Here is a 15,261-nt window from a genome sequence, read left to right as displayed (position 1 = left end):
ATGGGAGTTGGAGAGTACTGCTGCACTCTGTCAGCACTCCTGGCATGTGTCAGTTTGTCTCTACAGATGGGATTCATCCATTTAATTTCGGCTGTCCCAAAGGCTCCCTCTGCTACAAGCCTGGGATACAATACACCTCCCCGTTGCAACCACCTTTATCAGCATGGAGTGAATCACTGTCTGGAAGAGTTGGAGGACTTACCTGGACCTCGTGCTTCCCTCTGTGTGGTTAATGGCCACAGAGGGGACTGTTGCCTTAAGGTTTCTAGGCATCTGCAGCAGCCAAGTCTGCCAGACTGCCAGTCTAACTGGGAGGGTGAGTGAAATGCAGGTTGACTGAAGTGTTGCAGGACATAGTGCAGGTGCTACACATCATGCTGAGCATCTTCTCCACCTAGCAGCAAATATAACCCAAAGCTTTTGAAGATGTATTACTTTTCCTGATCAACCTCTTAAAAAAGCAAAGGAGGCTTCTTTCAAACATAGTAGGCAGTCAGAAATATCTTTGGCTCCAGACCAAAATAAATTGTTGTCTCTAGGATAAATTTTCATTTCTCAAACGTGTTTGCTACTAAGCAGTATATTGTTGATATGAAATAGGCACACACTATGTGGTAAGCCATGACTGTGAAGGTGATGCCCCTCTGCTGAATGCAGAATGCATTTTGAAGCAATTTTTTTCCCAGAGCTGGGGTCATCTTGTTAGCCTCTGTATTGTAACATGTTTAATAATTTTGAACAGTCTCTTCTTTAGAGAAGAGGCAAACCCTCCAAATCCCAGCCTACTCTTGAAGTGTCTCCTCCTTCACTGTCCCAGCACAGACGGCAATACCTGCCCAGGCTGGGAGGAACTCCTGAGCAGGGGAAGGGGAGAGTGGCTCCCTATTCAATGCGTTCAGTTATGGATGATACAGAAGCAATGTCTGCAGCCTGAAATGATGATAGAGAAGTGTTGACTAGCCGTGGATGTCAGATGCAGGAGCATAGGCTGGGGTAAGGCTTCCTCTGTCTGCAAAGCTACCGGTGGGTTTGTAGGCATAGGCAGGCACGGACATTCCAGCTGCTGCATGGTTGCATGGTTTCTCTCCTGCTCAGGGAACCTGTAGCTAAATCCAGTGAGCCAGCTGGCTGTATCTGCTGCATGGGGTTGGGGAACCAAAAGAAACTGCAGTTCTGATGTGAGATGGACAGTGGGAAGGCTAAAGTTCCTCAGGTCCCGCCCGCCACCTCTGTTTGCACAGGCATTTCTGAGTTTGCAAAAAAACATGAAAATGTTTTGAATTGCATCCATTTGTAGCTGTAGATGTTGCAGCAAATCCTGGAACAGGGAGAAATATGGCAGTATAGTCAGTATGCAGCTATCAAATGGATCAATAGCATAGATATATAGATTAAATTCAATGTATCTCTACAGGCATTTGTCATAGTGTCAGGTGAAACAGTGTGTGTAATGATAGCATGCCTTAGGAAAAGGTCAAGGCTAGATGTGATAACGAAGATGTTTAGGATGAATGTATTCTGTCCAGTTCTCTGCTGCCCACCACATTGTGTCCATGTCACTGCAACTTGTACAAAATGTACAAAATGACTGTGAAATGCATAGTAGAGTTTGCCGTTCCTTTTGTACAAATGTGAGACGTGAAGCAGAGAGCAGCCAGGTTTTGTGGCCTTTAAATTATACAAAATTTAAAAAAACCCAACCTCACCGACCTCCCACCCCCCAAAAAAAACCCCCAAACATCAGCATTGATTTGAAGAGAAGAACCTGCTTTAGAAAACGTGTTTACATGTTCCATAACGATTAGTGCTAATTTCCTCCCACCTAAATTTTGAACAGCATTGCAAAAGAAAGCCAATATTTCTGTGCAGCAAAAAGCAGTTCCTATGGAAAATATAGTAAATAAATCTGGACATCTCCAAGCTGCAAATAGTCTTGTGTGTATGGTGATTGGGAACAGCAGAGCTCAGTTTTGTGTACAATGATAAGTATGAAGAACTTTAATGTTTATGTAGGAAAAACTGTCTTTAGGTGAGGCCTGTACCAGGAAATTTACTAAAATTCAGGATACCTGTTTTGTATAACTGCGTTGTTGATTCATTAGGTAAACTACTTTGCTTAGCACTATGTCTGCAAGATGAACTGCAATCTTACTTGTAATGAATATGAATCTGAAAGCAGATGCTCCAATTTGTGCTTTTTTCAGCATGCTTGATGTTTCTAAAACAATGCAGAACCACAGCAGAAATGAAATTTGGAAGATCACAGACCTGAGGGGAACTTTCAGTGCAATTTGCACTTTTAGATCTGCAAGGGATTCATTGCCTTGCCCAGGCAACTAATCACTTGCAGCATCAGTGGTTCAACTGCAGATCTGTACCACCAAAAACAGTGCTCGCACAACTGACACGCCGTCAGGTGATTTACAGGCAATGCTGCCAGATGACGCTGTGCATCCGAGACCAGACTTGAGGTCGCGGGCAGCAGGATGGTGCTGGCAGGCCTCGGGGCCCCGTGCAAGTGCCCGCACATCTGTCTGCCCAGTGCTCTTCTTTGGTGCACAGGCCCCCAGGCAGAGAGGGGCGTGTGAAACCACGCGGGACATATTTTGCCTGTAGAAAGTGAATGAATGGTTTTTACCAGGTTCATGCAGTCGCTATGTGTTTTGACCTGTCAGGAGTTGTTTCAGAACAAGTGTACCTTTTTTTTCCTTTTTTTTTTTTTTTTTCTCCTGCCTAAATTGTGAATTCCATATCAGGTACTAACAAACATGGCTCATCTCAAAAAAATTCATAATTAACTGAAAGAATTCATAATTAACTTCCACTGCAATTTGTTTGGGTCTTTCTTTACATAAGATATAAGCTCTGGTGGGAACTTGAAATGCTCTGAAGCATACACTGTCTTCTGTGTAACTGCTGCTGAGCCTAAAGAAAAGCTAACCTGCTGTAACTGCACAGTGTGTGTGTTTGTATATTAGAGATCTCTGACAGACCTGTTTTTCTTTTTCTCTTTCTCTTCCTTGTCTTCTTTCTGCATTGGCAGAGCATCTTGGATTTGAATTAAAGGGTATGGAACAACCATTCATTTATTAATCAGAAGCCATTAAGAGCTGCCCACATTATATTTATGGCTATAATGGGATGATTAAAAAATCAGCTGTTCTGTTCTCTTCCCTGGCACCAAGATAGATGTTTGGATTGAAAAAAAAAAACAAAACAAAAAACCAAAGGAAAACACAAAATCTAAATGTAAACCTATAAAAATGTACGTGTATTTTTAGCAGCACTTTTTTCTTTGTTTCAAGCAGCAGCCTGGTGTGTGTGGCGTGACTGGGATGTTACAATTGCCATATGTCTCCTCATTCAACATGCTTTTGTGTATTTAGCTGAAAAGCTGGAGTTTGCGTCCATCCAAAAGGTTGCCAGCAGGCACCACTTGGGAGTGGGCAGCATTCCAGGAACAGGAAGGCAAGTTATAGGAAGATCAGGGCTTTTGTAGAAATTGCCATCCTACACACACTAACCTCCGCTGGATCCTACAAAGGGTCAGGATGAGCTTTGCCATTCCAGCTCCAAAGGTTAGCGGCTTATTTCGGTTCTTGACCGGGAGGAAATTGTTCCAAGAAAGGTGGCATGAGAGAAGTTATTCTGAAAAACAGTGAGCCCAGGGAAATCAGTAGTCTCCCATGAGAGTGGAGGGTGTAATGCTGAGCATCATGGTGGCAAGCTGAAGTTTGGAAAACCACTGCAGTAGCTTAAATGCTTTTAAAAATATCCCCTTTGGGCAATTACCTGCTCCTGCCCAGTTGCTCATAATCATATTATTTTTCTTCCACTCTCCTCAGTCTGTTTTTAGAAATATATCAAGTATCTCTTGAGTAAGCACCTGGGAAATCAAGTCCTTGAGGCTAGGTTTCCCTTGAGTGTACAGGCCAACTGCAGGGAGGGCTTGGTCAGATGAGAGCAGAGAGATTTATCTTTATCATTTAACTTAAAAACATTGACCCAGCAATCTCAGCTGGAGCAGATTTTCACATGAAGGCGCTTCAATTCCATTTACTACATGTATGGGGACACCAATCTTTCACTTCTGGATCCTAAATTGTCTTCTCGCATCCCTGAAGTGGAGGGACATGCACTAGCTGAAGCTGGAGAAACTTGTCTCCTCTGGTTTTTGCATGCCTGATCCACCGGGATTGGTGTGTATCCCCCAGCAGTTCTTCCCTGCTGTAGAAAATGTGTGCACTTTGTGGTCAGGTGTTTCAGAGAAAGTGGTGCTGCTAATGCTAATACACTTAAATAAACTTTAAAATTGAGGATTTTTGACATCCCTTTTTTGTTGACCTTTTGTCCTTTTCCTCATCCATTCTCAATGTCATCACAGAACCGCACACATCCTGTTCCCAGTCTGCAGTCGTCTCTTCTCTGTCATTCGTCTTTCACTTTCATGCGTTGCTGTGACACCCATGGCTGGACTGTGATTCTGTCGGCATTATGTGGCACCACATGGTTTGTTCATAGTGTTTGCTGCTGTAGAGTGACGATGCTGCTGATGAAGACGTGGTGTTTGTAGAGCATAGAGACACAAATGGACAAGTCCTGCTCCAGGATCTTACGTTCTCAAATACAAAATTGTAGTGTGCATTCTCTTATTTTCTTTCTGTCGGCATGGTTTTGTGCAACATGAAGATACTGTGTTATCAACCATCAACTTTAATGAGACGTTAGGAGCCAAGCTAAATTACTATCAGCAGGTCATTTAATTTTTAGTCTTGCAGCAGTGACGCACAGCCTCACACTTCACTGCTTCACATAGCAGAGCTGTCAGCTCAAGACAGAGAGCCTAAATCTGCATTTCTGATGAACTGAAACATTCCCCATGCAATTCAGGTGAAGGTTCAGGACAGTCAGACATGCCAGAGTCAGGGTCCCATACTGACATGATCACCAGAACAGAGACTGTGATTTGAGCCTTGGGTGAAAAATTTTGTCATGTAGGTAATAGGTTTAAAAAAAAAAAAAGGCATCATTTTGATGGCTTTGCTCTTTCTCCCTCCTCCATGATTCAAAGGGAACAATTTATGCTTGGAAAAAAAGTCTTTGTAGCAAAAAACATAGCTGGTAAAGAATCATTGAAAAAATTGGCTTGATGGATGGGTCCATGGTGAAAACTGACCTCCTGTCCAGCCTTTTTTTTTCAGTAACTTTTCCTGGGTAGTAGCAAAATTCTTGCCCAGTGGTATCTGTAACCAGGATGTGATCCTAGCTGATTTTCCTAATTCTGATAAAATCTCTGGAACTCCTGTCTGAAGGAAAGAGCTGTACAGCTGGAATCCAGGTCCCCGAGGTGTGCAAGAGCAAGAAAACTTGTCTGCCATGGTTGCTGGTGCCTGGAATAGGGCATCTGTGCAAGGGAAACACATCACTGAAGGAGGTGTTTCACTCCAGAGTGAGTTCTTTCCCCATGTCAGCTCCACCTGGTTCCTTGTGGTAAAACACAAGGAGTATAAGGTCAGCCAGCACCCAAACGGCTCCCTCTATGAGCAGGTCCCAGGCCGTACAGGCTCTGGCTCTGAGGAGGTGCAGCTGGCTGGTGAAGCTGCTGCGGCGCAGTAACTTTCAGCCCAGGTGAGACCCATGACCTGTCATTCCTGGTCCACACCACCATGGAGATGGAGTCTGGGAGAGTCTCAGCTGGCCGCCTCTCTAGTGAAGAGGAAGTTCCCTTCCTGGGAACTCCAGCGGCACCCTGAGCACCTCATGAAGCCAAAGGCCAGTGAGCAAACAGAACAGATGGAAATGTATTTCTTTAAACTAGCTTTGCAGCACAGGCACGAAGCAAGCTCTGCTGATTATGTTTTGCATCTTCATGTCAGGGCTGTCATTCCCAGCCCTTGTTTAGTGAATCTTTCTTCATTCCCATTTTGAGAGTTAGAAAGAGATAAACATTTTTCCTAGCACTTTTTTTTCTTCCAAAAATGCTTTTTCCTTCCTAAAATGGCAAGCTGAAATTGGTCTAAATATTCAGTTATCTGGAATGCTTCATTGCTTCCCCCTTGCTTTTTTGCTGAAGTCTAGTCCCAGGGGTTTCTGGGACCAGACCTGTTTCTCTTCTGGTTTTGTATTTCATTGTTTGGTAGCCCTATACTCCATTCAAGGTTTTTAGTGTGTGGCATGGTGAACCGTGCCCAACACAGCAACCATGGCATGAGTTTTATTGCCCAATCTATATGAAAAAATATTTCAATTAATATTAAAGAAGGCACAAACCCCAACAACTTTAACATTAACACATACTATGGCGGCACGAGGACATTGTTCATAGACACTGAACTAAAATGCTCATGGCAGCTATGCACTGAATCCTTCTCTCAGTCACCCGGCTGGAGAACCAAATTGCCTCTGCTGAGCTCAGTGGAGATTGGTGGATGGCGCCAAGAAGAGCATCTGCTGTGGTGTAGCCACAGAGGAAGAGGTGTCCTTGCTGTGCGATTGCTGCCTAGGTGTAGTTCAGTTACACTGCAAGCAACATCCTAGTATTTCCTTGGACCTTTGATTAATGTGAATGAATTACTTCACTTCCAGCATGGTCTGGGTCTTGATGCAAGTGACTGACTTTTCTGGTTTGAAAGGTGGTCCATGACAAATGGTGGTATTTTAGAGAAGCAGCAGCGTGCTGCTTGAATTTTCTGTGTACATCTGAATTACCTGGTGCAATGGAATTAATCACTTCCTAGGGTTTCATTAAAAATCCATAACTGTAATTGGTTACTGTATATTAATTACTCCACTCCCTTTTCTTTGTCTAACATGCTATCACTTTTCCATCCTCATTCTGCTTTTTGACTGTTTTAGGATGTCCCTTTCAGCACCTACATGCTTTGGGGCCTGTTGCTTGGTGTTTTCTAGCACACTGCCAAGCTCCAGGGCATGCAGCCGCTGCAAGGAAAAGGCATTCTGAGTCCGTCAGAGCAGAGAGCCTGTGATGAGAGCATCACAGGGCATGCGTGTACGTCGTGAGTGGGGGATGCTCGGGGACCTCCTTGGTAGGCTACTAAGTTGCCGAGAAGGGAGGATCTGCTGGAAAAGAGAGGAGAGTCGTGGGGCTGTTTGAGATTAGTCATCGAGTTATGCTGCGGGAAAAGAAGAGAAAGCGAGAAGTGTGTCTCAGCGCAGAAGAGGTGAGCTACTGAGCGAGAGAGGGCAAAGGTGCAGAGAGACAAAAGGAGTGAAGGTCTCTTGAGGGGTGAGTAAGGTTGGGCCAGCTGGTCTCAGGTTTGGGGCAGCTATTAGAGACGGGCAGTGGATCGGTAGGAGGTCTGACCAAGCCCTGTTCTCCATCTTACCCACACGCAGTGCTGGTTCCTGTGCAGCCAGACGCATCCCTGGTGCTGGAGCCCACTTGTAACTGGTTTCTTTCTCTCCATTTGCAGAAGCGGAAGAGCTTTACCAGAAGAGAGTTTTAACCATCACGGGAATCTGTGTCGCCTTGCTTGTGGTGGGCATCGTCTGTGTGGTAGCTTACTGTAAAACCAAGTGAGTATGGGTGGTTAACAGACAATAACTGGCCAGAGGTTACTGCGTGGTAGTATTCATGCTTCACTCTTTCATGCTCGTCACCCAAGTGCTATTTTAAGGAGATGCTGTGCTGTGGTATTCCCAGGAAGGCCTCATGAAGGAGGCCAGTGAAGCCATCTACCAGGCTGTGCCTGAGCAGGATGTTTTCCTGGGACCATTTGCTTATCTCCTGAATCAGCATCATTTCGCCCAGCCAGGTGATGCTGTGTTACTGGGAAAAGCTGACCCCCAAGCCAGCAGCTCATCTCGTGACAGCAGAAGCACACTGGGCAGTTGTTGGAGCTGTGGGCTGAGCTATGTACGTTTCAGGGACTTTCAGAGCAATCTTGATGGAACAAGAGGCTTGGGGACCTCTTTTATGGCCAGCCTTCCCTGCCTGGACAGCACCTTTTTCCCTACTTAGCCTGCACCTCACCTCTGTTCAGGGTGCCCCTGGGACACGGGGGGTCTTGTGGAGTGGATGCCCTGCCAGGGGCATGGGTAGGCTTTGCCACTTTGTGCTTAATGCAGGACAGGTCAAGTGCCTTGCCACCAAGGCCAAGCCAGGACCTGCTTCCCCTTTTCCTTCTCCCCCCTTTTCTCCTCCACTCCCAGCACCATGGTGCCCCTGGTTCCACTGCATTGTGCTGGGCCTTGTTTTGCAAAAGGGGACCCTGGATCCAGCTTCCCAAATTTCCCATGATGAGAAATGTTCACCTTTTTTTGAAAAAGCAGCACAAGCTGGCAAATGTTGAATGCGTTGTTTCTTCCTGTTTTCAGCTTTCCACAAATATCATTGAAACATCAAGTGTGTCCAGGACTTGCCTTCTCTATTGCCTGCATCCCCCAGGTGTCTCTCGGGGCAGAGAGCCCCATGAGATAAGTCTTCCTAATAGATTTTTTCCTTTCTGTTTAAAGGAAACAAAGAAAACAAATGCATAATCATTTACGGCAGAACATGTGCCCTGCCCATCAGAACAGGAGCCTTGCAAACGGGCCAAGCCATCCACGTTTGGATCCTGAGGAAATCCAAATGGCCGATGTAAGACCTTTTGTCTCCATCTCCCTGCATGTTACTGATTGCCTATTTTCCACCAGTGATTTAACGTGAATGTGTATGCTTACACACCTGTGTGCGTGTGCATGAGGAGCAAAACACTAACAAACTTGAACAAAAAGATGAGATTCTGCATAGAAACATTTCCAAAACCAACATCTGAAGGGAAATGTGATTTTACTTTGAAGCACAGGATGAGATTAGGGCACTTGAGACGGGCTTGTTTTGATGAATCAAGCGTGATCTTCTTTTCCTCTAAGAGAGATGTTCCGGATGTTTCCTGTTTATTAAGCTATCCCGACAAGCCCCACTTTGTGGCATGACAAATGCGATCAGCTCGGCGGTGGCCAGAGCTACTGTGGTGACCATGTTGTGCTGAAGCATGTCGTGGTGACATGCTGCTGTGGTGACCATGTTGTGGTGATCTGGTCAGCACTGCGTTAGCCCACCTGCCCATACCAAGAGTTGTGTCCTGGGCAAGGTGGGATGTCCTGGTGGGGTGCCAGTGTCATGCCAATGAGAATGATCTAAGAATATAGGACTGGATCCAGAAAGGTGACTGTTGTAACTTCAGTCACATGAGATTCCCATCAAATTCCGTGAACTTAATAGGACCGTCAATGTGCTTCAGTGCCTTGCTGGACCAAGGCATTGAAAGGGGTCAGAAAAACGGAGGGGGGAGGCAGAGCCAAACAAAAAGAAGTACTGATGGAAATGAGTACAATGAATCACAGAATTATTAAGGTTGGAAAAGGCCTGTAAGATCATCAAGTACAACCATTAACCCAATGCCACCATGCCCACTAAACCATGTCCCACAGTGCCATGTCTACATGTATTTTGAACACCTCCAGTGATGGTGACTCCACCACCTCCCTGGGCAGCCTGTTCTCGTGTTTGACCACTCTCTCAGTAAAGAAATTTTTCCTAATATCCAGCCTAAACCTCCCCTGGTACAACTTGAGGCCATTTCCTCAGTTACAAGCTCTCCTAGGTCACCATTTAGATGTTAAAATTTAGCTAGATTGAATCCCAGCCATGAAGGAAGAGAGAAAGGGAATTTATAAGAACCACAGTGCTCTGGCCTGAAAGTACTTACTCCCCCAGAGAGCTTAGTGTCCCTGTGAAAAGCTGTACTTCGTGTCAGATGAAAGAATATCTCAGCATTAATATTTGGATTACACCTGGTGTTTCTGTAGGACTAGTATCTCTGGCAGATCTCATGCGGTTGTCTTTTTGCTGGTACTCTTTCGGGTGTATAACCTCCTGTGAGTAGAGATGTTTTTCTGCTCAGTAGCTACACGTGGTACCACTGTCCTCTGGGGAACCCTTTGGCTCTTCATACACTTCTGCAGTCCCTGTGCAACAGCCCTTTTCCAGTTTTTGAAGTGCAGGGGCAGAGAAGAGCCTCCAGCCTCCTTGTCTCTTACTGTGGGGTGTGGAGCTGCCGGATTCACTCAGTCCTCATCTGATTTCACCAGAAATAATCAAGCTAGCTGAATTTGGCTGTGGCAGCATTGCAAGCTGGTGGCAGCATTGCAAGCTGGTGGCTGATCTGTGTGATTCTTCATATTTTACAGTATATTTCTAAGAATGTTTCTGCCACCGAGCATGTGATCCGAAGGGAAACAGAGACAACCTTTTCAGGAAGTCACTCCTGCTCCCCATCTCATCACTGCTCCACAGCCACTCCAACGTCCAGCCAGAGGTGATGTATACCATTTTCCCCTGAACTTCCTCCTGCTGTTTGCCTTAGGATGCTGTGAGATTCAAAGCCAGTAAAAGGTTTTCCTTTCACATCCCTTTCTGTTTTTAATTGATGTTTGGCACTACGCTGGCATACAGGCCATGTCAACACTGCAGGTCTTTGCTGGCACAGCTAGTTAGTGAGAGGTGGAAAGGTGTGATCCTTGACCTGCAGTGAGGTGTCAGCAGGAACCTGCAGCACTGACATAGCTGGAAACCAGGAGGAAATGAAGTTATGCTTTCATGCTTTGCACAGACACAAATGGGAGGACACATCTAGTAAAGGTTTTGCAAGTTGTGTTTGCAACCACACTGAACACCTGCAATCATTCATTAAGCACACACAGGTTATTTGTTTCATGCTTGATATATTTAGAATGTATTTGCCTTGTGGAAGGCAAAGTACACAAAATATCACAAAATGTTTTGGCCAGTTCCTCAAAGTTAGGGTCTGACTTGGGAGTCACAGTTTTTCACCAGAAAAAAACACTCCTGTGCAATTTATCACAGTCCAGAAAGTTGTGTTAGAATCTTAGCCTCTGAGGTGGTGGCACCTCTTTCACTGGAAGTCTTTCTGAAGCTCTCAGGAAAACTGGGGCTAGCAGGAAAGTACCAATAATTCTTGCCACACAGGATGAGGCATAATTTTTTTTACATTTCAAAATAGCCATCGGGGGGAAGAGCAGCATGGATCAGAAGCTGAAGTTCTCACAGTCTTTGAGAGCATTTAAATTGCAGATGGAGCTTCCCTATTTTTATGATACCCAGAAAAGTCCTTGAAATGCTCTAGAGAAAGTCCTGTGCTGTTTTGAGTTTGGATGTTCAGGTTCTTCCTCTTAGCTCTTGTGCGTCTTCCAGTAAGTGACGATGTCTCCCTAGGCGAGCACTTGCCTTTGAAAAGTGACTGTGAGGTGCAGGGGAGCCATATCTACAGCCTGTCAATGATGCATAGATCACATTGCATTGACTTTATAAAGCAAAAGACATCCTGGCTTATTTAGTTCATTAGCCTGATGTGTTTGTCTCCATTCATCCAGGAAGCAATGAATCCTTTCAGCTAAAGCTCAAAGATGGCTCCTGGCAGGTTTCTTCAGGGTACAGGCATTCATCAGGGATGAGCAAGTACTCTCAGTGTACAATGCGTCAGATCAGCTTCAGATACTGAATTTAGGTTTTCAGGTGAATTCCTCTGCAGACTCCTGTGGCTAAACCTCCAACAAGTAGAGCCAAGAATTACTTGCTGGGCTGGAAATTACTACTTTTGTCCTAGGAAATCCTACGCCTGGTGAGCTAGACGGTGTGTTTTCCAGTTTTTTTTTTAATTCGTATGCCCTGGCTAGGTGTGTGCAAGCTTGAGCCAGGCTTCTGTGCCTGAAGAGCTGCACCTTGCTGGCCTTCCATGCTCACTTCGAAGTCCTGGGACCCTGGGGCCACCTCTGGGCACCTGCTGAAGATGCAAAGGTGTGTCTGGAGGGCAGCATTTACACATGACAGCTGTGGGGAGGCACCTACCTTGCATAGCCTCTGGTCCTGGCTACCTGCCACCTAATCTTCATGAGTCAAGTGCAGCAAGCAGGTGTTTCTTGAAGTCATGCCAGAGGCAAACTACTGGCATAATCAGGCTCCATTTACTCGATCAGCACCTCTAATGAGGACGCTGTTTGAAGTTATAAATAAGTGTGGTGGTTGCAGGCAAGCGTGTGCCTGGAGCCATCAATATTTAACAAGTTCTTGGGAAGTCTTCATGAGACCTGGTCTCCTCTGCAAACCCCCACCCAAAACCCTCTGCCAGCACAGCTCCATCTGGTGCAGTTTGGGAGTTCAGAGCTGGTGCTCTAACGGATCACGTATTTCTGCTATGGAGAGGGGTTAGCCTGGTGGCCGTGGCGTGGGTGGGCCCCCGGTCTGTGCATGGCCCCGTGCATCCCCGGTGAGTGCTAGTGGGATGTTTTCTTTGCACCAAGACCAGGGCAGGTGGAGCTCCAAGTGCTCAGCAAGGTCTACTCAACATATCATAGCTTTTGTCTAGCACCTTGAAAGTGTTTTGCTGCCAAAATCTTTTATAAACCAGTGAAAACTGAACATCTAGATCTACCTTTGGTATGCTTTTCTCTGCTGATGATGAAGTAATTTTGAGTGGGTTTTTTCTGGCTCCTTTCTGGTAACATTTCTGAAGGGGCTGTCACTTGGCAATGCAGGTGGCACGTTTGAAGATGCTTGGCGGACTTGCCTTGGCAGGGCCAGTGCGTTGCTCCACACCCAGAACACTTTTCAAGCACAAAGCAGAATTGCCCTGGCCTCCCTCCAGAGGCTGTCCCATCCCATCCCCGACTGTCAGGAGGTGGTGTAATAAATACCTGGAATGCACTGGTTTGCCTTTCTTTACCCTCTATTCATATCTCCAAGAAGTAGCAAAGACAGGCAAATCAAAGGCAGGGTTGGGAAGTTGGGCATCCCTGGCCAGATGTATCCTAGTGAGAGAGAGAAAGGGGATGCCAGTGCAGAGCAGAGTGTGAGCTGTGCCTGCATGCAGCTCTTTGGAGAAGACCTTGGTGGGGATTCCTTGCTCACTGTCCATATGGGGTTTGGTCCACAGACATGAAAGCCACACCTGGAGCTTGGAGCGGACGGAGAGCCTGACTTCAGATTCCCAGTCTGGGATAATGCTGTCCTCAGTGGGAACCAGTAAATGCAACAGCCCTGCGTGTGTGGAGGCACGGGCTCGCCGCGGGGCCGCCTTCTGCATCGAGGACTCACGGAGGCCCATGACCCAGTATCATGACTCGGTGGATTCACTGCGGGACTCACCACACAGCGAGAGGTCAGACCCCACTGCTTGGTGCTGTCCCGGCACAGCAGAGGAGAGCCGTGCCCTCTCTGCCGGACACAAAAATGTTTGCTTCTGCCCAGCCCTAGAGCAGCACTCCCATGGTAGCACTGGAGAAACTCCAGCTCTGGTCCTACCAGAGGAAGCCACTAACCCAGGAGGCCACTCTGGTAGGGGCAGCAGCAAGCACTACACCCTGCTCACCTGGTGGCAATGGAGGTTTGGAGCACAGGGATGAGAGGAGTGGAAAATACCTGGCTGCAGTCAGCAACTGGTGAAGAAAAAACAGCTAAGAGCACATCCCGGACAGCTTGGTGGGTTGGCAGCTCAAGCAGGGTCTGGACCTCAAGTATATGGGGAAAATGTGCATCCTCAGTGTGGTCCTGGATGGCCTGGTGAGCAGGGGTGCTGTATGTGGGCACAGCTTTCTATATGACCCAGCCTTCCAGAGAACACAACTGCAGAGCTGAGATACCATCAGCCAGTGAGAGGCAGCAACAGTCATCCTCCACATGGTGCACATCTCCACCCTTGCTCCAGCCCTGTGTGGGTAGCCGTGGGCGATCCTGGGTGGCTATGTGGTCGCTTTAGGGCAGTTACCCTTCAAGTCAGTGGGACTTGTCCATGGGACAGAGGAGAAAGGCAGCATCTCCTGCTCTCTCATTCCTGTCCCCGGTCCATTCAGGCAGGCTGACCCTGCTCATACAGACGTCTCATACTTCACAAGACACACGAATAAAAAGGCACCGGATAAGCCAGGGAGCCTGGGCAGTCTGAAATGAGCAGAGACACCAACTGGCACTATCGAGAGGAAATGAATTCTGCTCCTTAGAAGGAGGTGATGCCGAAGGAAGGACTGTTGGGAGAGGGGCTAGAGCAGACCTGAGTTGCCACACTGATGTTGTCACTAGAGTAGATGAAAGTGGTAGACACCTTTTTTCACACACAAGATTTTTGCTAAGTCAGAGGAAGCAATGCCCAGGCTTTCCCCATCTGTGTCCTGAGCAGGGGGAGGGCATTTTGGGGACCTTCCTCGAGACAAGCCTGGCAGCTCCAAAGGGAGCAGAAAGCAGCTGGCAGGCAGACGAGAGGCAGGGAAGTCTTGACTCAGCCTGCTGGGAGATGCTGCAAGGTTTGCAGGGATGCAGGGTGGAATTGCACCCCAAGCCCCTCGGGAGCGGCAGTCCTGGGATGGATGGTGCATGGTGCCCAAGGGCCTACTGAAGCCAGCAGCTCATCCTCCCTTGGCACAGCAGTGCAAGGTCCCTCCATCTGGTTCCCCAAGAGATGCTGAGCTCCAGGACCAGGTGCACTGGAGGCCTTATGGTCCCTGCGCCAGGTGTTCGGCAAAGCACGGGTGCAGCTGGAGGCTTTTGGGGTTGTTCGGTGTCCAAATGGAAGTGTTGCTTCTTTCAGGTACGTGTCGGCCCTGACCACACCAGCACGCCTGTCGCCTGTTGACTTCCACTACTCGATGGCCGCGCAGGTGCCCACCTTTGAGATCACCTCCCCCAACTCGGCGCACGCCGTCTCCCTGCCACCGGCAGCCCCCATCAACTTCCGCGTGGAGGAACAGCAGCCCCTCCTGCGGCGGTACCAGCTCCCCTTCCAGGACACACAGAGGTACGACAGCTACTACCAAAGGAAGACCTACCTAAATGACAGCATGGGGAGCCTGCCTTCCAGCCCCTTCCGCATCACAGAGGACGATGAGTATGAGACGACACAGGAGTACGTCACAGCGCTAGAGCAGCCAAAGAAAACAGCCAGCAGCAACAGGCGGTGGAAAAAATCCAAACTGAATGGGCACGTCCCTCACAGAGCCAGAGCCGTCCGGGACTCCTTCTCCTTGAGCAGCGCCTCTTACAGCGAGTCTGACGAGGAGCTGGTGGCCGAGAGCACCCCCTTCCTAAGCACTCAGAACAATGAGGCGGCGCACACAGAGTCGCCCCCGCTCCACCGGCCGGGCGACAGCCGGACTCACTACTCCTGCAGCAGACACAGCGCTCACGGGGAGAGCGGGCGCAGCAGCCTGGCGCACACGACGCCCAAACCGGACCCGGATCCTCTCTAG

General features: G+C 47.7%; 1 protein-coding gene across 1 annotated transcript in view; it reads left to right on the top strand.

The window, feature by feature from the left end:
* The window catches only part of NRG2 (neuregulin 2), a 174,653-nt gene extending 159,392 nt beyond the window's left edge, over positions 1-15,261 (top strand). The window contains exons 7-12 of the mRNA XM_059825416.1: positions 3,044-3,067; positions 7,434-7,536; positions 8,476-8,599; positions 10,195-10,322; positions 12,957-13,181; positions 14,604-15,261. Of these exons, the coding sequence (XP_059681399.1) occupies positions 3,044-3,067; positions 7,434-7,536; positions 8,476-8,599; positions 10,195-10,322; positions 12,957-13,181; positions 14,604-15,261 (1,262 nt within the window). The remainder of the gene's footprint in view (positions 1-3,043; positions 3,068-7,433; positions 7,537-8,475; positions 8,600-10,194; positions 10,323-12,956; positions 13,182-14,603) is intronic.

This window comes from Gavia stellata, chromosome 16, assembly GCF_030936135.1.
Source record: "Gavia stellata isolate bGavSte3 chromosome 16, bGavSte3.hap2, whole genome shotgun sequence".
Classification (NCBI taxonomy): Eukaryota; Metazoa; Chordata; class Aves; order Gaviiformes; family Gaviidae; genus Gavia; species Gavia stellata.
Note: the sequence above shows the minus strand (reverse complement) of the source record. Positions and strands in the feature narration are given on the sequence as shown.